Below are 25207 nucleotides of genomic sequence, written 5' to 3'. Positions count from 1 at the left end.
TTTGTTGGCATTTGTTGTGATGGATCATTGTTATTGATCAGAGGGGGTTTACTGCATATGATTTTTTACAAGTTCCTTACAATGTAAAATGCAGTCACAAGAAACTTTTTAATAAATATTAGAAGTATCTTTGAAGTAGATCCAATATTATACATAGGTGAGAGAATGAATAAGGCATGGGAGCAAAGGGATTATGAGAATTAAAATACCCAACCTGGAATTAATATTCTGGTTCCCTTGACTTAAAAACTTGCCTATCCCCTTTTAATTTCAGTTCAACTCTCTTCAATTCCTAATCAAGTAAAACCCTAACAATCTTACATGGCATAAGGACACCAAGTGATTCCACCTACAAGCAATCTAAAACCCTAACAATCTTACATGGCATAAGGACACCAAGTGATTCCACCTACAAGCAATCTAAAACATGACATTATCATAAAAACAGCATTTCGTAAAAAGTGAGTAACAATGTGACAGCATGGTTTAATAATAATAATAATCATCACATCATAAGAGTTGATCAACACTAACCTTATCCATGAGGATAACTCTCTCTTTCAGGTGTGGGAACATCTGCTTGTGATCTCCAACAAAGAAGGTGTGAGGCATGTATGCAAGTTTTTCAGTGTACTGATGTGCCAAAGACAGAGGAGATGTCACCTCATCAGTAATTAAGTAATCCATGAAAGATGCACCACTGGTCCCTGGATACCCCAACCACATTACCTAGAGAAGGAAAGAACCCAGTTACCAATGATATATTTGTGTATTTCGAGTAAATTTCAAAAAGAGTAATAAATGATCCATCCATGATCTACCTTAACTGGTAGAATACCAATAACAACAATATGAAATTATGCAAACCATCCACAAAGCACATGTGATGCTGAACTAAAACCATCATTATGAGAGGTACAAGCCCCGTCCAAATTTTAAATTCCTTTAAGAGACCAATTATTTTTTGAAAAAGTGGCATTAAAATTTTGATGAGATGAAGTAATAACATTCATGATTGTTTCCAAAGATAACTCCACATAAAGATATTTTTCCCCAAAATGTACCAAAAACAAGTCTCAGCCACTATTTACAAAATATACCTGAAAACATTTTACAACCTACGCTAACTCTCCCACTGGAAGATACTTTAGTCATTTGTGATTTAGGAGGATGTGACACAACTCAACAAGAAAACTACAAGATACTTGGATATTTTAACATTTCATTTCAACATAGCTTTCTCATATACAAAAATACATGCCTCTAATTCTCCCAATCAATGGCCTCAGATGAAATAAGGGTACAGTAAATGCTTCATTATCCTTCTACGGATTATCTGTGCTATTGTCTTTTCCCAGCATCTTAAAATGCTTTGATAAAATTACAATTGTAAACATAATTTCATGCTTAGAAATGTCGTTACTCTTTAAGAAATACAAGTTTGAAATTCCCCCGCTTCCTTCAATGTTTTAAATTTAGATCACATAATCATAAGTTATCCATAGTATTTAATATTTTAATTTAAACATTTTTTACACCCTGAACTTCCCCATTATATCCATTATTGAAATAGAAAGAAAGACTCGTACTTTTCCACAGATTTTATTATACGGCACGACGCGTTTCACCGACTTGCGGCATCATCAGGTACTAAAATCTGTGGAAAAGTACGAGTCTTTCTTCCTATTTCAATAATGGATATCAATTACTTCCACGAAGTGAAGCCTGAAACAATAGAATATATTCCCCATTATAGTTTCCACTTGCATTCATTAGTCCTGGAAATTCCATATTCTCCTTAAAGGCGAGCAAATACATAGTTTTACTCTGCAACAAAAAAAGCCATTAACTACGAGGGCAGTTCAATAAGTACCCGTGTTTGATGACGAAGGGAAGTTTATGTTGTCATTGTGTGCTGCCATCTATCAAACGACTGTGAAACAAATTTAAGACTGATTTCAAGGTTAGTTTGGATTTGGAAGCCATTCGGGTAAGATGTGCTTCATGATTTTTGCTAAGATGGAAAAAGAGCAGTATCGTTCGGTAATTTGCATTTTGTTTTTGGATGGGAAGGAATGCAAGGAGATAAAATTAAAGTTGGATGCTGTTTATAGGGACACTTCGCCATCTATGACCACAGTTAGATATTAGTTCAACGAATTTAAATGTGGGCGAACATCTGTTTTTGATGAGGGGCGACCAGGATACCAGGCAGACGTGGTTACCGAGGAAATCATTCAAGAAGTTCTCGTCATTATTCTTCGCTGACTGACGAACGAAAGTGCACGAAGTAGCCGAGGCCGTGTGTTGACCGGAACGGCAATTAATAATTTACTTGATAAGTTGGCGATGAAAAAATTGTCGGCCCGATTGGTGCCGCAATTGCTCGCAACGCACCAGCACATTCATTTGGAGTTGTCGCCGCCAAACTGCATGAACTACGTTATGAATTGCGGCCGCACTCCCCGTATTCACTCGATCTGGCTCCCAGCGAATTTTTCTTATTCCCTAACATGAAGAAATGGCTTGCGGGAAAAAATTTATCTCAAACGAGGAAGTTATCGACGAGACAGAGGCGTATTTTGGAGAGTTCGACAAATCCTAGATTTGGAGGTGTTAAAAAAATGGCCGGAACGTTGGGAGAAATGTATCTTTCTAAAAGGGGACAATGTTGAAAAAAATGTTTTTGAAAAAATGGTTTCTTCATTTCTAACACGGGTACTTATTGAACCACCCTCATACTTGCACTGCATTTATTGCATCATTCAAATAAAATTGACTACAGCAAAATAGTATATTAAGGTTTGATTGTAATAGTTTTCTCTAAATTTTCAATTACCGACCATTTGAATTACTTGTTCCTACTTAAAAAAAAATGGATCATCCGAAAAGACAATTGGTTGATTTATTTTAGAGGTATTTAACAACTTGCAGTAATATGAAAAAGAATTTCATCTCTTAATATGCTGTAGTAGTAGATCTAGGGGAGGCAACTGACAGCTGAGGCCATTTGCGCCATTATGGATGGAAAAAAGGATGAAGATTGGAGAGAAACCCAGCAACCCATTAGCCTATGCTTAACGAAATGTGCCAAGGGGTCTGCTGCTTAACATCCCATTCGATGGATGGACATAGTCACTCAAAGTGCCTTCCACAAAGCACCTCAAGCAGAGATCAAGATACCACTGAAATATATCTGCTGCCTACGGGATTCGAACATGGGCCCTCTGCGTGGGAAGCCAATACGTTAGCCACCACACCATCTCAATTCCCAATAGGTTGAGTAGTGCTTAAATAATACTGAAAAACCTGTGCACTCAACACACAACTTCTCACTTTCAGGGAAAATATATTTTACAAAACAAATAAGTAAATCAGGAAAGGGCTGTGGTTCACCAGTGGGTAGAGTTTTGATGAGTGACCTACATATCAGAGGGCATGAATTCAATTCTGAATTATGCCTCTGAACACCCTTAACTTCTCCCAGGCAATGTGATGTTTTGGTTGAAAGATCTACCAGGGATGTACAATGGTGGCAGAGCAATTACGAAACATCATGATAAAATTGGCTTCCAATCAAAATAACCCCCAGATTAATTATTGCGTTTTTATACCATAAAAGAAACCTCTAAAATTGCTTGGTTCCGAATGAATTCGCCCAAGTTATTTTGTAACCACCCCTCCTTGGAGTAATTTAACAAATAAGTATGGTTTCTGAACCATCACAAGCAACAGCAGGGGTTAAAGATTAAGAACAGGTAAAATTTTGGTATCTAAGCATAAAAAAAGAATTCAATGAACTCCCTCCAACAGGCAGGAGACAGTGAACCAGAGGGGAGGATAATCTGCCTTGCTAGTCTCGGGAGGCAGATCCGCTTTCTCTGTGTATTTCATTTCTCAACCAAGTAATGGAGCAAACTCCCCTCTTCAATTACTTCTGGGAGTCTTCTGCTAAAGCATCATGATCACACACAACCACTCACTATCTGGTAATTAGTAAGGAACCATTCCCCTCCACCCATCTCCCCAGGCAGTGAGGCATCCTTTCAAAAAATGTCTTAGACGGCAGACATAGGATATGGTACCGTAGATAGCACCCACTGAATAATTATGGGCAAAAGCCAGTCATACTTAAAAAGTTTCATGTACTCTAAGATGTAGCCCACCGATTATTATTCATAACAGTTGATCACAATAAATTGGTTTGGATGTTAACAGACATTGATGAATGAGTGGATGGCAGATACCCAGATCCTGCAGAATTAAGGAGGTGCCTTTCCCTCAACAGAATACCCTCGAAATCTGAGGGCTTGTTTAAGTTTACATGGTATAAAATTAAGTTTGTATTTAGGCAACCATGATGGTCTGGATGAACATACACAGTATTTATATATATTATAGTTTTCTCCTGGAACACACCTGAATGGGTGCTGGCCTTAGTGCAAATATTTCATTGCGTGCACCTTTGGTGTAGCCATTCATGTTGACAAGCACATGTATTCCATCAGAATTAATGCGATCAGCAGCTTTTCCATTGCAAGGTATCTGAAAATAAATATATCATGGTAAATATAGAGTAATGATAAAATGTCTAAAAGCATCAGATTTGATGAATAGTAATAACAACAGTTTGTGATTATTCCCATTAGCTTCAATTTGCTAAGCAGAGCTAGCTAATATTAAGCTGGCTTTAATAAGTTACATTCATCCAGATGCAGACTTGTAATCCTACTGACAACAGGCTTTGAACATATAGAAATTCATTTCAATATCAACACTGAACTACCTTTAACTTCCATACTAAACAATTGTTAACCCACACATGCTTATAAAATATTGCCCACTATTCTTTTCTCAGAAATACATTGACATTTTGCGTCAATTAAAATTGTTGATGTATAAAAAAGATGAAATACCCATTTATTACCATTCATGCTTTTATCCATGCTTGATCATTTTCTGGTTCACTCTAACATGACACACCACTTTCTTTTCGAACCCAAGGAGACCAATCTTTTATGATCCTCTTAACGAGTCCATCCAAACAACACCATCCTCTGCACCATCAAGCTGATTAGAAATAAGTCACCTTTTTAAAAACTCTTGTTCATCATCTTAAGGATGTCATTCCACACTTAAGCACCCAATGACTGATGTGAACAAGAAAAGTAGTCTTTATTTTGCCTGATTGAGTACATACATTCTTTTCCTCTTCTAGTATCCACTCAGCATGCAAGTTTCATTTAAAGTGTCCTCAGACCAGCAGCAAATGCACTTGTACATATGCATAGGCAGGAAGAGCATTCATAGATTTGACTGTCTCACACTCAAAGCCCAAGCCCTCTCTTATCTTTAAGGTCTGAACCCTTTCTTCTTTCTAACCAGAAGAGGAATATTTATATCCTGACACTATCTGCTTCAATCCTTCCACTATCATTATGAATTATGACCACTCTCTTCCACTGCTTACTATTTTCTAAATATTACATGGCTGAAAACCAATGGATTTTCACAAGGTTTGATGTCTAATTGATTTGATTATCGCAATGAAAATAAACATCCTGCATTTTGTACAAATTTAAAAAAATATCTATAATTTAAAGCTCAAAAGATGAATCTGTTGAGTAAGCTTTGCAATGGCCAGCCCTCAGGATGCAAGGCAAGAAAAGGCTTCCACCAAAGTATCTTAAGGGGCTATCCTGCTGTGCCTTAATCCAGGGAAGAAAGAGACATGATTTGCTATCCTTCTTTCACAGGGAGAGACAAGAAAACAATCAGGCTGCCAAGGCTGAAGGCTTAAAGGGCAGACTTGCTGACAAATCAAAGTAGGCCGTGAATTGCTCTATTGTGCCCTTCTTTCCACTGAAATAATGTTTATCACTTGAAAATGTTTACAAACAGCAGCCAATGGCTGGGAAATAAAAGAACCTTTCTAAATCCCAGGAAAACATTTTCCACACACATATTAACTTGTTGTAATGTAGGCCAGAAAGTATCATTTGTAATCCATAGTTTTTTAGAGTGATAAAGTTAACATTACATATTTTGGTGATAATTTATCAGCATGCCTTCAATAATGTACCATACATGATAGCTCATGTTTTTTTGGCATTTTTAAAGTTGTTTGAAAAGTAGCGATATAAGTAGGCAAGAATTTGCAAATAATTTCATAATTTGTCAACAATTCATAGCTTTTCAACGCCCTCAAAATTTTTTGTGTGTTTTCCTAAGGATTGATGCTTTCATTTTCTCAGATCCGATGAGAGATATGATATGAGGCTCTTAGAATTAGAAAAATACTTGAGCACCTAAACAAGAAATCTGCAACTATAATATCCATTTATCTATTTCTAAAACTAGTAATTCTATATGACTTGTGCAACTATAGCTAGATACATCTACTACGAGTACACCCATAGATGAGCGTACCTAAATTTAAGTATCCAACACACCTGTACATATATGTACCTCTAACAGAGGAATAGGTAAAATTATATGTGGGTTTACCTTTAATAAAGGATTTGGTACCAAACATGGAGGTACCTATGGATGAATTGTTTCACACACCCATGTACCATTTCATCTACAGATACCACACATTTAATGTCAATCTTCAAACCCATATCATTTTTGTTTGGTATTTAACCATGTTAAATTGTAAGTCACCACAATGCTATGTATTCCTCTTTAAATTATTTCAGTTTATGTAGATGTAAAAAGTGCAAACGCTATAACTGTGAACAGCAGTATCTCAAATGACCGCCTACAGAATGGAAGTTTTGATGGATGGGTAAGTCAAATTATTTGATGAACAAGGGTTAGGAGCAAACAGGCAAGAGTTTTAATTTATATTCTCACATTAATCATCGCCTCTTTCCTCTGCATGTACCTTCATATACACCACACTGTTGTTCACCTTGGTGAGATGAAGTTAATTCATAAGTGGGAAGTGTATCTTTTACTATCCAGTTTTATGGCCCACAGTTGTCCTTTACCAGGATGTAATAGAACTAATTTACATATTAATACTTAGAAGCAATTTTAATACTTTAGTTGATGCTATAATGAATATATGCATATTAATTTCCAAATTTGCCCAATTTTTTAACAGATGCAGGCAATGGAATTTTGAAGTTAACCAGCCTATTGTTTGAAAATAGCTTCCTATCCCTTGCAACACTTTTCATGATGGCCAATATTTTTTGCAAAAAAGGGGGGCTTATATTAAGTCAAATATAGTGAAAATGAAGTTTCACATAATTTTAATGAAGGAACATGCATTTTCTTTCAGTGAAAGACACAAATAACTAGGAAATTCACTTAATAACAAATTTTCAGCTCTCGTTTCAAATGCCCTGTCATTATTTACTAATTAAAATCATAATAAAATAATTTAGTCCATTTCTTGCCTCTCATACATCTAACTTCTGCGCACTTTTTTGAAATGACGAAGAGCGATAGTGAGCTTTGCCCAGAAGGATCTTCTGTAAAAGGTACAACTAATGATTATATTCTACCATTGCTACAAACACCTCTTACCTACTTCAGCATAAAAGTACTCCAAATTATTGATGGGATTCATTACTAATTTTAGTAATATTATGTTTGTGCTGCATATCATATTCTCAGAATTAATACAATGAGAAAATGTTTTTATTTAAAATTGACATGCTTTCAACTAAAATAAAACAAAAATAGTAGAATAGTGTTCGAATAGTAGTGAATGAACCAAGGCAGCAGAAAACCCAAGAGACCTTCACCACAACCAGTGATGACTAATATAATTATGGGTCAATTTAATTTCTAGGAAGTGTAATATTGCAGCAGTTCACTTGAAGAACTTGACTGATGCACAGAAGGCCAACAGTAAAACCATTGAAATGAAGTACAAAAATATTCATGCTTCAAGTTTGTATTGTAAAACTTATTAATTGTAATGAAATGCTGTTTTTATGTGGTCAGTTTCATGATAATGATTTTTAAATATCAAAGGCAATTATTGTAGAAGCATGGAATCTTCCCAAAATTCATTTTCCAAATGGTAAGCAAATAAAATATTTTACACTGGCCTCAATCAATTACACAAGGCTAACTCACTTGAGAAAGGTCCACAAAATGCTCTGACTCTCGGGCTATCTTGGCCCTAAAGGTGGTGCCGTCATCAGGAGAAAGGGCATAGCAGTAAACTTCAACACTTATGCGATCGTGCAGTCCTGGAATGGACTGCATCAAGTGGGATGTTGGATGGTTTCCAAAGTCAGATGACACATAGCCAATGCGTAATCTACCAGCTGCCCCAGAGCCTCCCATGCTAATGGGGCCCAAGTCCTTGGGATACTTATAAGGTGGCTTGTGCAGGACATGAATCTAAAAAATGTAAATTCAGAAACGTCTCAAAAAGAAAAAAATAATTATATAACAACATAATTAAAACATAGCAACACAACACTAAGATAAATTAAACTAATTGCAACCATTCAAAACCAGCTTGAAACCCCATTTTGGTAACTATGATTCATTAAATGGACCAATTTCATTTCGCCTAACTCAGACTTAAGAGGTATATTCACAGGTATTAGTTCTCAGAGATGAAAAATATAGCTGCTTACAATTTCAGATAGATAGCTGCATTATTTCACAACTGACAATTAGCATCAACACAAGGTCAAAATAATGCCCTGAATATTACATAGATCACATAAAATTCACATATGACACAAATAAATTACATAATGAAATCTCATTTCATTGAACAGCATAAATTTTTCACAGTGCAAAAACAAATGTGAACACAAATTCAAACCTCTACTTTCCTTGACTCTTAAAACCAACCTGTACAAAATATGGGGGGGGATGTCTTTAAGGGGCGAAGGGAAAAATAACTACAAACCAAGAAAATGTTTAATTCAAGCACCTATCATATCACCAAAACATGGTTTGTCAAAGAATCATGAAAAATTTTAGATGGCATACTGAAATCCTATAACAGGGTCTTGGTTTACAGAGAGCAAAATTAATCCCATTAAGAGTGCATTTAATGATGATCAGGATACATTGGAATGAGCTAGTTAATAATTACTAAGATGGAATACAGACTAATTAATAAGCTGAAGCCAGAATTAAACCATTAGATCATACCTACACACCAACAAGAATAAAGGAATTATTTACTGAATCCTTCCATTTTTTAACCCTTGATTAAGTTATGCATTTAATTAATTTATCACCTTTTCCAAGCAAAGGTTGGCATGGCGAGCAGCAATGGCCTTACGAAATTCATGAGACAATGGGTACAGCATTGAGTGGTGAGGATGGACTGAGGGAAGCCTGTTCTTCTCCAGCTGTTCACCGACTATTGCCACCAGTCTCTTCATGCGAATGTCATAGTCAGTCCAATCACATACTATTTGCAAACAGTGTGCAAGATTACAGTATGCATCAGGAAAATCAGGTTTCAGTTTTAGAGCAGTCCTGTATGACTGAATGGCTTCTGGGATATTTCCAGAATCCTGTAATGAAGTAGAGATATCATTTAAATTAACAATTATTAGAGTCCAATGCCATATATATCCTCTAAAGGATGTACTTATATTAGTTAAAGTTGTTTGTGGATGACACCTAAGTACACAAAAACAAATTTAAAAAATGAATCAAACCCATGAAACCCGGCATTAAAAGATTTATATAAATTGTTACATCAACAAAGTTTCTAAAACTCCAGTGAATAATCACTTTTTCTACGAAATCCTATTCCTATTGGGTAAAGCAAGGCACATGCCTTAAAAGCAAATCCCAATAATTCCGAAGTAAAATTATAAAAAATGTATTATTTCCAGAATGCAATGCAATAAAATTGCCAAAAAGTTTTCAAATAAATTCCTAAATATAAATTAATTATAATTAGCAAATACCTGTTACTGTTTACCAGAGTTAATTGCGGTCTGTAAATATTTATTATCCTATTTTAAATGTAGTACTCTGTGGAAGTCATTAGAAACAAGTAAATTTAACACAAATGTTTCCGCAATAATATTTAGTATGCATACATACTCGCTAAATTTATATCACTCATTTATGTACCCACAAACTGGAATCAGTAACAAAGAAAAAACAGTCCAACCCCATATCTGCATTAGCATTTACATTTTATGTGGAACCTTGAATTTACACATTTTCAGTTTTTCCACCATTTTCTTCTTAATTTGATTTAAAAAATTTCACATCCTAAAACTATCATTCATGTGCATCAGCCTTTATAAAAAAACTTCATTTCATATGTATACACTTAAAAAAATGCAGATTGAGAGCAGACATGAGAGCAGTTATAGCAGAGAATTTGAATATGGCAGGGTAGTACGCTGTTAATGTCATTATTACAAAGTTCAACACAAAAACTGATAGGATGCATCTAAACCAAGTACCACTTTTTGTACAAGCTGAAATGATGAGCACAGCAGTACTTCTACTGCTATCACTACCTGTATTAACAAGTGCTATTACAATACGCTTGACATACCAAAATATTAACAAATAATTCTTCAGCCCAGCAGGAGGTGGAGATCCTATTCTATATTAACATTTATTCAGATTGTTTGGTCATCCTGAAGTTTACATTCCAATCCTAAGAGGATTTGGAATAATTTCATTATTATCCAGGAAAGTGAGTACGCCATCCGTCGGATGGTACGTTAAACCGCAGACCCCTTGGCGCCTTTGGTAAAGAGTAGGCTAATGCCGACGCCGGGTTTCTCTCCACCCTTCATCCTTTCCTGTCCATCCCCTATGGCGCAAATGACCTAAGTTGTCAGTCGCCTCCCCTAAAAACTACAACTACTACAAGAAGGAAACATTTGGAGCCCTAGAAATAATTAACATCAAAATCACGGAATTTGTATGTTAACTCATATGTTTACAGTTAGAATATATGTATGTAGTCTAGCATACTTCACTTCAGCAACAATAGTAATTGGAGTACCAACGGGTATCAAAATCTTCAGATGATGAGCTTACTGTACACAGTATGCAATTCAGATATAGAGCATCATTAATACGATCAATAGCTTTATGTTCATCCAGCACTATTTCTCCATATTCATAATGACCATCCAACCCTACTTTGTCCTGTAATTAAGTATGAGAGCTAATAAACTTTAGAAATCCTTCTCTTCTTACCCCCTGAATGATGACTTTTACCACATAGTCAAGTAATTTTACTAACGGTTGTATAATGTTTGCTAACACACCTACTTTATACAGATTCTCTGTCACTTCTCCCATTTTTGCTCTGAATACTCGTAGAAAAATTAAATAGATTATACATCAGAACTGTTTCCACATATCTCAGTCTTCCAGGAAAATATTCATGCTATGAAATGAATTCATTGTACGATGAGGAGTTAGCTTCTTAATTGATGCATCGTAAGAACACTAGAGGGAGATCATTCATATCACACGTAAGTTGAAATAATGAAGAATAAAAATGGCTTTGACCCTAACATGATGAAGCATGAAAAATGCAAGAACTGATGATGACAAATTAGATCATTTGCACTGCCTCGACGTTACAAATATAGTAGTGACAATATAAAATAGTATTTTAACTTTCTTCATCGCATGAAAACTAAACTTAATCAAAAATAAAGTTTATTTTCTTCAAACAATGTTGAAATTGGATAACTGTTTGCACTAGTGACATTGTGAAATGGCTCAGATTTTCCATTTCCTGTGTTCTATTTTCCTCAATTATTCGGGAAATAAGTTTAATCCTCCTTGAAATTGGGAAAACAATGCAAAGAAAGATAAGAAGACCATAAGTGAAAGAAATATAATGATGGGATGAATTATAGAGGCAGGACCAGATGAAATATGTCAAACCAATGAGGAGCCACAAGGGACTAGGAAGAAATCAAAATATAGAAAGGTTACAGGGTTGCTATTAACGTAGCACAAAGTTGTCCGAGCAGGCACACTTAACGTCTGGGCTCATTGATGTTAGCCAAGAGAATCCTAAGGCAAACTCCAATGGCTAATAAGCAGAGCTCACACAAAGCATCTTAGCCTATTCTTGAGTTCACATAACATAATTTCCCCTTTTCAATCTGGATGTCCAGGGTAAGCAGTAAGACAAGAGGTATTTGTGTCATGGACTAATTCTATGAATACCAATATGTAGCAGCAATAATAAAGCAATTTAAGTTAATGGACTACCCCCTGGATTACCGTGACTCACTCCGGCTGTGGTAGAACAGGAGGGAGAGTATTAGACTACTGACCAGAGGGGCCCAGGTTCGATTCCCGGGCAAGTCTCTGGATACCTGGCAGCTCCACCCAAGCTATGTGATGTTTTGGGTACCAGATCATCTTGGGAAACCATAACTGGCACAGGGAAAGGAACTGGCAACCCTAACCTGTGTGAATTTCACACGCTGTCAGGCTTAGTACTAGGTGAACTCTACCATCTCCTACCAAACCGACCTTCGGGTTGATTACTGTATTTATGGTTTACAATTGAATATGGTGGCTGAATTTACAACTGACCTTGTGAATGGAAGCAAGATTAGAGTGTGCATCAGCGAAGGCTGGGTTGATCTGAATAGCACGTGAGTAACACTGCAAAGCTCCTTGGACATCTTGCATTTCCTTGAGAGTGTTTCCCATATTACTGTAAGCATCTGCAAATGTAGGTTGAATCCTGCAAAAATAAGGAAATCTTTATGAAACAATTTATAAGCAACAAGTTCAATTTTTTGAATTAATTTTATAATCTTAAATTCTATTCTTTCTACATATTATTTCATTTTTAAATATAAGAATTCCATTAAATTACTAACTTCTGCACTAATAAGGTTACATAGCAGTTTCATTCATACTTGTAACTGGTAAAGTAAATGATCTTGAGAAAGTCCATCATGTGCAAGCCATACCCTCAGCTCATTGAGCTAAAGTTCCTAGCACTTTCTAATTTTAGACTGATAGGAAATTACACACCAATGCTTTAGATGTATAGAATAACTGGACACTCATTACAAAAAGAAAGTAGAAAAACAAAATTTGTGGCCCATCAATTGAGACAAGTTCTTCGCTAATATGTTTTCAAGAAAAAGTTCTAGGAACAGAAGTAGAGGTTAATCCAGAAAATTACATTTTGAAGACCTGAAGAACGTGATGTAGCACAGAATTACAAGAAAATGAACATTGGGCAGAGGAGAGGCAATAATGGTTGCAGATAAAAGGCTTTAATTTAATGAGTCCAGTACATGACATAACTGAGTAATTTGAATCAATCGATTATATTTTTAATTCATAGTACATAAGAGAGCAGAAGTTAGCATCACCCTTCACATAATCAAATACATAATTAAGATGGTAACACAACATTCACTATTTGTATTTCAATAATAACAATAATGATGCTGTCAAACTGTCCGGATTATAGAAGGCAATACTTCTAGTAGGCTTATTGATTTTTTGTTTAAGAGAAACACCTTTCTTTTGGTAAGTTGTGCTTGGTCCAAACCATTTTGTCTACTTCTTGAAAAAGGATGAGTACTTATTTTAAGCTTAATTAACTGTGACAAGCATACCTGATTGCTTCCTTGTAATGCATCAAAGCTTCATTCAACTTCCCCTGCTGCTGCAGCACAGAGGCAAGGTTGGAGTGGGCAGCCGCAAATTCAGGAAAAACTTCCAGGGCCTGCACATTAAGACATCAAGCCAAATCAATTCACACAGTTTGTGCTGAACTAAATTTCAATACAAAATTTTCATACCAACTAAAATGTTATTTATTCATTTCTGACTGTCAGCAGGTTAATTAATTTCAACATTTACAGGGCTACAGGCTTACATGATATTTTCAACTGTTGTAAATACTTAACAAATTAAATAATGTGCAATCATGGCCATAAAATATAATTCAAAAGTGCAGTCACAAAACTGAATGGACAAGAATGCCAAGAGATTATTATGTGAGTGGTAGGAGCAACGTCAAAAATTAAATGCTCTATCACTTAAGCAGTAGTACAGTTCCTAATGTCCAAATCATAATATCACCCAAAAATATTGCCACTGAATCCAAACATGGGCCACATGTTTCTTGAACTATGCCTTATTTTTTTGGCAAGGGAATACAACAGGAGGGTTTTACAAGGATTTTAAAACCCCTCCATTGTTCCCAGGCCCCTGATTGCCTTATATGCCTTACATGCTAACTATGCTTCCTTGCTATTGTTCACTTTAAGCCTGCTATTATATTGCTGCTTTTCCATTCATACTTTATACATGACACACAGAACACCACGTTTCATTTCCAGACATAAAATCTGGTATGATGTCACCTCAACCCTAAGTCCCACTTCTTTGTATCCCATTTACAAGAGGAATATCCTAACCTATTCCTTTCGCCCTTGGCTTTGCAACATTAAGTTCAGCCGCTGATCATCATACTATGTCCAAATTTTATATTCCTGGGAGATACCACAGTTCTGCCATTTTCAATTTCTCTACATCAATTTGAAAAGAGAGGAACATGCTTGATGCTATGACACCTAAACAGCAATGGCGGGGTGCCATCAGCACAGGCATGTGGCACTCAGCGAATGTTTCCAAGGCAATTATTAAATATAAACCTAGCATGTTATTCAACTTTTACCAAATAGTGTTAGATCCCTGCTAGTCTTGGAATTTCATGTGCCTTTATCTTTATACTGCAGGATGCCAGAAAATTAATGACAGCATAATTTAGTTACATTTCGTGCATAGTTTGAAAAATATCCCCAAAGAAAAAGCTGCAACAGAACAGCCATAACAGATTTAACATAACAGTAAAATGAATGACTGATTGAAGCACTTTTCCACTTGATAATTCGACTTCCACCACATCACGCCTGAAGCTACTCAATTTATAACCGTAAAAATTAAGAGTTAAATCTAAGTAAAAGGGGAAAGAAGTGTTGGTGTTGATGATCTAGCATGTACATCCAATCCAACATAAGCGATTTGCGCCATCCTTAAGAATGTGGACAAAATTAATGAGGTAGATGCTTCAAAGGGAGTGCGTGGAATTTCTAACCAACCGTTACATAGTCTCAACAATGTTGAAAGTTTGTTTCTCATATGGATAAACTAAAGGCAATAGCGATGCAACAGGATTCACAAAAATGCCAATAGTGAGCATATGCAAGTGATTTTCGTCAACCTCATTAAGAAGATGACAGGATCATCAATGGTCAAATAAGTATTTAAGAGAAGTCATCCATGGTTCCAGGAGTTCAAGAGAAGAAATGTCTTCCATGGTGTTGTGAGCCATGGTGAAGCAACAAGCTCCAGCTCAAAGGCAGCAGAGAACTTCATTGATTACTTCAAGAAGCTCAGATTCCAAGGGTTACCAGCCACAACAGGTTTTTAATGTTGATGAGATAATCTCTTCTGGGAGAAGATGCCCAAGCAAGCCCATATACATGTTACAACAGAGGAGAATGCATTCGCTGGCCACAATCCAATGGAAGGGCATCCCATGTGGCTATTTTGTGCCAATGCAAGTGATAATTAAAAAATTAAACCCTTACTTGTTTACCATTCAGAAACTCCATTAGCCTTCAAAGGAGTGTGAATTCCAGAAGAGCAGGCTAAATAAATTTGATGTGGAGGTCATGGGAAACTGTTGTATTGTACCATGCATACAAAGCAATGGGCAGTCGCAATGTGTGATGAAAATTTATTTAATATCATTGCCGAGTTCCATTTTCACCAAATTTTGAAGTTCCAAAGAAACTGCGGGAGATGCCGCAACAGTAACTTTTAACGGAGTCATCCGCTAGTGTGCATTTCAATGCAACAATTTCAGAGTGTAAAAATCATTCACCTTGACTGGGATTTGAACCCAGATCCCTCAATATCCGGTCGAGTGCTTTAGCCACTTAAGCTACCGAGGCGTCCTCTTAAACTCTGAAATTTTGGGGCTTTTAAAGGAACAAGATGTTGTGACGAAATACCGTACATACAATGTCACAGGCATTCGTAGTCGTGCGCGGCCATGCATTTATGTATGCGGGACAAATTGTTTCACTAAACAAGTGTTTTGTCTCACAAGAAAGATCACGGCAATAAATTATGCTCGTTGTACGCAGTGTAAGGCTCAGCGTAAGCTGCTTAATAAATCCTACAGTGGTTACACTTTTCAATGCTAACGTAATACATACCTTGAGGTATAGGCGTGTAGCCTCCTCAACAAAGCCCTGCTCTCGTTTAATGTTGGCCAGGTTATTGAGGGAATCTGCATGTGATGGGCAAAGCCTGAGTGCTGTGTTGTAACACTCCTCTGCCTCAGAAACCTAAAATTAAAGCATTCTTGATAGTCCATATGCAATTCACAATAATGATAATAATGGCAGCATTAGTCTTCACTTTTCACTATGTAAAAGACAGATACAATATTGAAAATGGCAAAATCTGTTTGCAGCAATGAAATTTCTCACTCACCTGGCCCTTTTCCTTGAGAGCATTGGCCAAATTACAGTAGGCATCTGGAAAATTCGGCTGAAGCTCAATTGCTCTTCGGTAGGTGTCAATGGCCAAGTCAATAAGACTGAAATAATAAACAAACATCAAATGGAAGTACTGGTATTTAATGATAATTGTTTTAGAACGATCACACATTATACTACCTGTATTTTTATGCCAATTTAAGGAAGCATTAACTATTTCAAATATTTAAGCCATGTTAAAATCAACCTGATAAAGTGATCACTTAACATTAACATGTTTTAATGTTTATGCTTTAGAGGCTTTCTCTGATTTGTTTGGAGAGAAATCACAAATATTTTCCGTGAAATTTTTCAGAACAAATTCTTTGTGGTAGAGTGAGAATTTATCACCAGCTGAAGCCAATTTTAGGTGATTTCACAATTTATACAACCATTTTTAGTAAGACCTGATACATCTCTACCCGAGACATGATGAAGATTAAAACTAGTCAATGAAAATTAAACTTTATCTAATATTATTTTCATTTCTCACTGTCTATTATAATTTACTATTGATTTCCAACTCAAGAACACTGGCTATTCCAAATGAGCAGCAAGATATAACTTACCCTTGTTCATAGTAGACACAAGCAAGATTTCCATGAACGACGGCATTGTTGGGGCTTAAGTTAAGTGCACGAAGATAGGCAGCAACAGCTCTGTAAAGAAAAAAAATGAATTGTTGCAGAGAGTAACAGCACAAGTCAACAGAGGAACAACACACAGAAACAAAAGCAAGTGTGCATCATGGAATATAATGAAGTGGTAAATGGCATGAATGTCAACATCGAATTGTGAATTGCACAGGAAATGAAGTGACTTGAGTTCTTTTATATGTTTTAGTTGTTTTGAGACTCTCATGCAAATCTCAGTGTCTTTTTTACCTTTCAGACTACCATTTGCTGATTGATAAATCATGATTCATCTCTATTTTTCAACTGCACAGCAAGGCATCTCTCTATTATATAGTATTAAACTGGACCCCTCTATTTCCAAGCACCATTCTAATGCGCATATAACTTTTATGACAGCACACAAGAGCAAAAAAAGAATGCCAACAGAAAACGACAAAAAAAAATGACGCTTCAGCAATTTTTAGCTATCTCTTTTTGATAAAGAGACCTCTTAACGCATCGCTTGATCCAGGAGAAACAGCCTCGGCCTGTGTGTTCAGGGTGCTGCGTTGCAAGCTCCTGCAGGAGTAGAGTCTGCGAGTGCTCAACTGGTTGAGAGGGAGGCAAGATGGTAATGATGGTGTACACAATAATGCACTGGTAATCCATGGAAAGCAGGAGGGGAGGGATGGGCAGTGAAATGGGGGAGGGGAATGTCCCTCACGAAAATGATATGGGCTGCTACTCAAATGGGTGGCTTTGGGACATACACAACCCTCTACTTGGCTCTCCAAAAGCAAGGTCCGATCTCGATTGAGCTTGAGCAGAAACAGTGACTTATAGACAGATGAGGCCCAGACCTACCGATTATCAGTCTTGGACACTTCTGTGAGCAATTGACTCTTGATTGTCTTTAGTTTATAAGATTTCTTTTTTCTTTCAGTCTTTTAGAGGGATTGCAATGAGTCCTTCATGGTCACTTATTAAAAATGTGGTGTACAAAACCAAAACCTGATGGCACAAGAAGGTAAAGTCCTTAAATATCTCCTTTCAATCAACCGTTTGTCGGTATTCACTCGTAAAAACAACAAACTTGATTCCTGAGTGCACATGATGCATAACCCGCTGGATTATAAAGGCACGGGTGCAGTTGAGGCTGGGAAGTTACACAACTCAAGTTTGGAGAGTGCACAAGGTACTTATGGACACATGTCCATAATAAAAGACAAATGATACGATTACAATATGGAGTTACAAAATACTGAACAATGCAGAAATATTATCATCGATTTCCACAGCCTCTTATATTGTCAATAATTCAGTGCTCCTGTACACAACCAGGAATTTCATGAACACAACATTTCACACACTTTTCAAGACATTCAGGAAAAATCACTCCCTCACTAAAGAGCAGTAAAAAAGTGTCTGACAATTTCCTATGAACCTCATTTTTTATCTCTTGATCAAATGCGAAAACCTATAAACCACACTTTCAAAAACAATCTCCACAAGGAATGATTAGAATCACGAGACAACTACTTTAAATGTGCAAACGTATACCACTGAACTTTTATTTAGGCAAACGGGTAAACACTCGATGGATCTGCAATAGAAAAATAACAAATCTCTGTTCAACTGCTTGAAACTAGTCTAAGTGTTTTCTCTCACATCGCTTTAACGTCGCCCACACCTCACGCAGCCTTCGAAGCACGCCACGAGACGCGCGAGAACAAAGGGCACGACAGGGTACGAAAAGGTCGGGGCTAGGAAGGGTGCAGTGGATCCAAAGAAAAACAAACCGGGGAGTGAAATACTATCTCCCCGGGGGAGGCAGCATCGCCTCCAGCCAGACAACGTCCTCTCCGTCGGGGCATCCACCACCAAGGGCGAGCCACACCGGTCCTCGTCCCGCTACTACTACCGCCGCACTCCCCCGACGGCACAACGCAAAGGCGCATCAGCGCGCGTCCCAGCAGCACCGTGCCCCGCGGACGGATGGCACTTCATGTCTCCTCCAGCGGGAGCAAGCGCCTCGCAGCCGCCACCGTCCAGAGGCGGGCGAAACTGGGGGACGGGAGGGGGGCGGTGGAGGAGGGGGTCGGACTGGCGGCATCGCCGGCCTCGCCACCGAACGCTCCTCCGCAAAGGAGGTAGCGGTGGATGAGGAGAGGGAGGGAGAGGGGTGAGAGGCCGGCGCCCCGCCGGTTGTCATGGCAACCGGGTCGACATCTCACGGTTGTCCGTGGCAACTGCTAGACCACGCCCCCCCTCCATCCCACTTCGCATCCCCTTTCCTCACCTCAGCCGCCCAGAAACCTCATCGAGGTTTCCTCCCTCTCTCTCGCCCCGCGCGCACCAATTCCAGCAACCGTCCTCGCTACGACCCCTTTTTCTCGAGGAAAAATTCACCACCCACACAAAGCCAAGCCTCCTGCCACGACCACCGACCAGGGGCATCCGGTGTGGCCGGGGAACGGGAGCACTAATCAAAGCCGCTCTCTCGGAGGAAATCAACCCCCGGCTACCGAAACTAGAACTCTCTTCTCTAGAGCAAGGCGATCCACAAGGGATGTCGAGCCACCGCCGCCACCACGATCTGCGACAGATCACGCCCCCTGCACTCCAACCCCCATCGCGTGGGCGAGCCCCATTCAGCACTCCCCCTCCTGCCAATCCCCTTCCGTGGGAGGACGGAGGAGGTAGTCGGTAGAATTCCAGTCACGTAGCCATCCGCCGCGAGAGGGTTTTATCTATTCCAAGGCGGGCGACGATAACACGGAGGATCCTCGAGAAGTAGGCGGCCGGAGAGACGGGACGGAGCCTTGGAGGTGAGGAGAGAGGGGATGAAGCAGGAGAGGGGCGCGAATAAGGGGGCGTGGTCCCCGCGGAAGAGAGAGCGAGAAGGGGTTGAGCCGGAGGGGGCGGGAGCAGAGGGAAGTGGGCGTCGCGTATGTGGGGGAGGAACGGAGGGCGGGGGGAGAGATGGATGAATCGATATTATAGCAGAGCGGACGAAACACACCGGCGCGAGAGGGAGCGAGGACGACGAGAGGCGGGAGGGGGAGGGAGGGAGGGAGACACACCCCCGAAGGTTTGTTTCGGGAGCAGGCCGAACCCTTCAGAAAGAGGTTGGCCTCGGATCGCCACAACGAAGAACCCTCGACCACTAGAAAGAAGACGTGGAGGCCCAACTCGGGCCGTGGGTTTCGGCGGTTTCCATCCAATCTTCCCTCCCTTTTTCCCGCGCGCCACATTTGACTAGCACTCGCCCCCAATTTTCCCCGGAGAAATTATAAGCAAGGCTCTCGGCACTCACGCACTCTTTGCCCCCTACCCCCACAGCCAAAAAAACCCTTTTCGACCAAAAGGAAACCGATCCAAGCGCTGCCGAACTGACACGCGATGACGACATTTTTTCTGACGTCGTCGTTCGCCAAGGTACGGCGAATGAAAACGCGCAGTTGCCGCAGAGGGTGGATTGTCGACTGAACTATTTATTACCTGGGGTACCCGATATTCTGAATTTCCACTGTTAGGGATTTGGCGAGGGCCAAAACTTAAAAATTTCGTTGCGGGATTAAGAGTAAAATTTACTTCACTGATATTATACCACGTCTAACATTATTTTTAGCACTTAACTGGATTAATATTGAATTCACAGTGGAATGACCGGCAGTATAGAATAGCACGCTCTCATTGTTAAAATGCATTATGCGTGTAACATGCTACTTCTTGACATCGGAACTTAATTCATTGAGTATTCAGGAATCAGAAACATAAAAATGGTCTCTTTGGATTTAATAAAACCAAGATTGACTATCACTCATTTTCCAGAAATGGACTAATTTTATCGGGTTTTCCACGTCTTGTACCATTTTTACAATATGCCTCCACGCCTAGTATCATGCGCCCCTGAGATTAAAGCAGATCAAACTATGGACGATGCAAAGATAAGCTTTATGCAGTGACACGCAACACTATAATATATCCATCATTTCTTTGATCAAAACAAATGCGTACATCTTAAAAAATTGTTTTTACTGAAGGAATAAGATTCACAACGAAGTTGTTCTCGAAAGCTCTCAGAAGTACATTACAGATTTCACAGGCACAAGACTTCCAGAGCCTGGGGATATATTTATCGACTAAAAATCCTTGACGGGATTAGTTCTAGGTTGTTTCCAGGGAAACCGCGAAAGGCATCACTCTTCACGAAAAAGGCGAAGCTCGCTAAATCGCCAGGAAATTTGGGAATTACCGCTGAATTGTTTAAAGCTTTTCGGTTGAAGCCGTCGACGCTCGTATGATAAAACGATATTTCGAATGTTCCATGAATCACATACATCAATCGCAGTGGTGTTGGGGAAATGAATAAACAAGGCTGGAATTGGACGCCGATGCCACCTCCTGCACATTCGACCCTTCGACCCGAAAACGAGAGGAAGATAATTTAGAGCGAGGAGAGGATTTGGAAGTGAGTGAGATATATTACTATGGCATCTCACACAAAAGTGAGCAGCGATACAACAGAAGCACGGACTGAGTTTCAGAATCAAAGCGAGACAAAGGAAAATAAGGAAAGCAGAAGAAACATTTCATTGAGCTAATACCACTGATTTAAAACAATCCACAGAGTCCAAACAATATTAGTCGGTGGAGAGAACTCTCTTTTCAATTATAACACTATATATGGCCATGTTCTTTTCTCGTTCACCAGCTTCCAATTCTCCAGCATAGCACGTTAGAACTTTTTTCCAATTCGTTCGCCACCCTCAAATGCCTGTCACAATGGGGAAGTGGTGCATGCGGCGCGGGCACGGCCCGGGCGGCGCTGGCACACTCCAGTAATTTCCGCGAGGGGGCAGGGCACGACGGCACAGATATCCCTGAGTCCGCCGGGACCGCGACTCACTCTCCCTCTCTGTCGCTGGCAATGGCCGCGTCGGGAGGTGAAGGGGGAAGGGGATGAGCTGGGGGGGGGGAAGGAAAACAACAGAGTTGCGGTCTTCTCTTGAGTTTTATCATTTCCCTGCAACCTAAAGGCAAACGCCTCTGCTTTGCAGCTGAAGTGCTTGGCACATGGGGCGATCTGGTTGGACGAAAGGCAATCGAAATATTATAATAAAAATTTATGCCGATGAAATATTCCAAAAATATGCGTCCAACGGTGTTTTTGAGAGTTGGAGTAAACTGAAGTAACTAAATCCACGTTTGTAATTTCCGTACGGTTCGCATCAAAGCGAGGCACTGCCGGATTTCAGGTAGTTAACACACGTGCCCTGATGGGTCGCGTCAATGAAGATAATTTACGCGGTCGAGTGGGCGCTGTAAGTCGAAGACGCTTTTATTGAAGTCCTAAGACATTCGCTGGTATTCGTGATCAAGAAAGATTTGGGGCATACTGATGCTACTTTCAAGAATGTCATTTTTACATTATTGGACAAGTTTGACTTTAAAAGGTTTATTTCCACACACGAGTTAATGTTTTCTTTTAAAAAAATCATGAAATGTTATTCTTATGAAAGAGGTTTCGACTTCAATCGCCCATGATTTGAAGAAAAAACATATCTGCGATACGCATCCTGAACCACTCAACTCAGTACCACCCAGCTTTGGCATGCAGAAATTTCAAAGCGTAAAAATCATTCGTCTTGGTCGGGATTCGAACCCGGATCCTTCACTGTCCGGTCGAATGCACTAGCCAGTTACATGTAAGCCACAGAGGCGTCATCTTACACTTCGAATGACTCCGTTACCAGTTACTGTTGCGGTCACTCCAGAAGTTACATGAATTTCTTTTGGTAATTCATTGCACAGATAATCAATTCCTTCAAAAAAATACTACTTCTACATGCTTAGTTGTCATCATTAATCGTCCTCGCGATTTTTCAAAAAAATATAATCCACAGAAAAACAAATCTTTATTAAGTTATACGTTTTTTTGATAACTTCATAATGTAGGAAAAAATGTCTACGCTGACATAGTTCACCCTACAATGAAAATGAATTTGGTAGCAATCTTTTCGAGTTTTCTAAGATTAAACTAAATTATAATTCTAAGATAGGATGCCGACACCTGTTTTGATCTAAAAGTTTCCGAGTATCGCCCACTAAAACAAAATAATAAAATTGCAATGAGCAACAAAATTTTATTCCGTAACAAGTATATTACGCCAAGCAACGATGGATGAACAGACATATTCACGTGAAAAACTCCAGGAATAAAAACTGGGAATTCACTTCATGGCTACTAACAATAAAAATTAAATGAGGTCCTTTAAGCAATTAAGCTTAAATTTAAATTTTTTATACATAAACCAAATTCGCTCCATCTCACTCTTCCAGAGTAGAACATTAAATTAGGAGGGTAAAAATGCGGGGGAGGGCGAATGATTAATTAAAGATCCCAGTGCTCAGGCCACCGGGTCATTTGGCACAGTAGGACCCGACGCCCCTGCGCCGCGAGGCCATGGAGAAAAGGGCTGGAAGTATTTTAGGAAACGCACCACATAACCGTATTGACGCCGCGGTTTTGAAGTCGCTGTAAGACCCTACTCTACCCCTCTTTCACTGGCCACTGCGTCGGCAGAGAGAGAGTGAGAGAGAGGTCACGACCTTACAGCTCGCGTGGAGCGCGTCGGGCCTCACGCTCCAAGGTGTCACACGAGAGAGAGGGAGAGAGATTTGTGGGCGCCCCCACCCCGTGTGCTCGCGCCCACCACCCTCCCCCCCCCCCCGCCTCCCTTTGCCCCCAAAACTACCCCAACCGCCCAGGCGGACAAGTGCGTGCGCCCTTCCTCCGAGGTTACCATGGATACAGAGGCTCAGGGATCCTTGGCCGTCGTCCTATCTCTCTCTCCCCTGATCGTTTCGGTGTACCCCCATCTCACGTCCACAAAAATCACTCTCCTGCCCCCAGCCACTCACCCTCACTAACTCCCTCCTCGACCCTCTCCCCTTGCGGCTTTCCACCCCGGGGGAATCCCTAGGGGTGGAGGCACCACTCATCCCTCTCAGCCGTCTCATCGCATTATCTTTCAATTTTCAAATATGAGAGAGGGGGAGGGAAGGAACAGTGCGAGAGGCGAAGATTCCATTACCAGGGCCACTGCGACCCCCCTTCCAACCTCCCCCCTTCCGGGCCTCTACGCGATGCCCAAGGCTCGCCGCCGATTGGGTTCCCAAGGTGCGCGCAGAGATAATGCAGCTTTTTCATGGAAGTTGGCGCCTTTCACACCGCGCGGGCCAATCATCGAATGGTACCCGCGCCCTCCCGATCCCGGCCACCGCCGGGAACCCCATTGGCCTGCCCCGCGAGAGATTTAATCGATCCGGATGTGCGGGGGGCGATCGCCCGTGCACGATCGGCCCGATGGGGACCACGGGCGGCCGGGCGAGGGGGCCTCATCGCGGTGGCCACGGGCCCTCCCGGGCCGACATCTTGATTTCATATGGTGAAAATTTATGGCGAAGTGGACTAACCACGGAGGAAAACTGAGAGGCCCTATGCCATTACTACTGCATCACTGCAATCATATTACCACTCCCGTATCATTGTCAGCCCTTGCGGGCGCACATTAAACCGTACCGGTGGGCGATACCCACCTTTACCGGTCATTTTACATAAATAAAACCCTTGGCATTGCAAAAACCTGACAATAGTATGCGTGTCTGTTTGTGGGAAACGAGAAACTTAATACTAAGTGTAACAGGACTGTTACACCCTAACAAAATACAATCTAAGGTGAACGAGCCGACAGGAAACGGCTCGTGAATAAGACTAAACTAAAGACTAGGCGGGGGAGAATACATGTCGGGGAAACATCGATGGAATTAACACAGGGAAGCATTACATAACCAGAAGGGAAACAAAACAATAGAAAAAAAAGAAAGTGGCGAAGGGAGTGCCGTACATTCTAAGAGCAGACATAGGAAAGACTCATAGGCGAGTAATATCTTTAGGCAGTGTTTCGTGGACACCACCTATAACCACGGAAACAGTTCGCCTGAGGGGCGAAGATTTTGTACAACACGTACTAAACCCAACGGCTAGCGAAATCCACACGCTAA

The 25207-nt window shown here is 40.0% G+C and overlaps 1 protein-coding gene across 6 annotated transcripts in view; it reads right to left on the bottom strand.

Moving 5' to 3' along the window:
• The window catches only part of sxc (O-linked N-acetylglucosamine (GlcNAc) transferase sxc), a 124384-nt gene that overhangs the window by 12930 nt on the left and 86247 nt on the right, over window positions 1-25207 (bottom strand). For 5 of the 6 annotated variants that reach the window (XM_071590467.1, XM_071590468.1, XM_071590470.1 and 2 more), the window contains 9 exons: window positions 17093-17182; window positions 16480-16585; window positions 16200-16331; window positions 13584-13693; window positions 12538-12691; window positions 9228-9509; window positions 8098-8367; window positions 4420-4545; window positions 535-729 (listed from right to left, as the gene is read on the bottom strand). In XM_071590467.1, coding sequence (XP_071446568.1) covers window positions 535-729; window positions 4420-4545; window positions 8098-8367; window positions 9228-9509; window positions 12538-12691; window positions 13584-13693; window positions 16200-16331; window positions 16480-16585; window positions 17093-17182 — 1465 coding nt within the window. Of the gene's footprint in view, window positions 1-534; window positions 730-4419; window positions 4546-8097; window positions 8368-9227; window positions 9510-12537; window positions 12692-13583; window positions 13694-16199; window positions 16332-16479; window positions 16586-17092; window positions 17183-17645; window positions 18342-25207 lie in introns of those variants that run through there. The other variant, XM_071590473.1, reaches the window with a different exon arrangement.

The sequence above is a fragment of the Hetaerina americana genome, unplaced genomic scaffold (assembly GCF_022747635.1).
Source record: "Hetaerina americana unplaced genomic scaffold, ioHetAmer1.1.p SCAF_4, whole genome shotgun sequence".
Classification (NCBI taxonomy): domain Eukaryota; kingdom Metazoa; phylum Arthropoda; class Insecta; order Odonata; family Calopterygidae; genus Hetaerina; species Hetaerina americana.
Note: the sequence above shows the minus strand (reverse complement) of the source record. Positions and strands in the feature narration are given on the sequence as shown.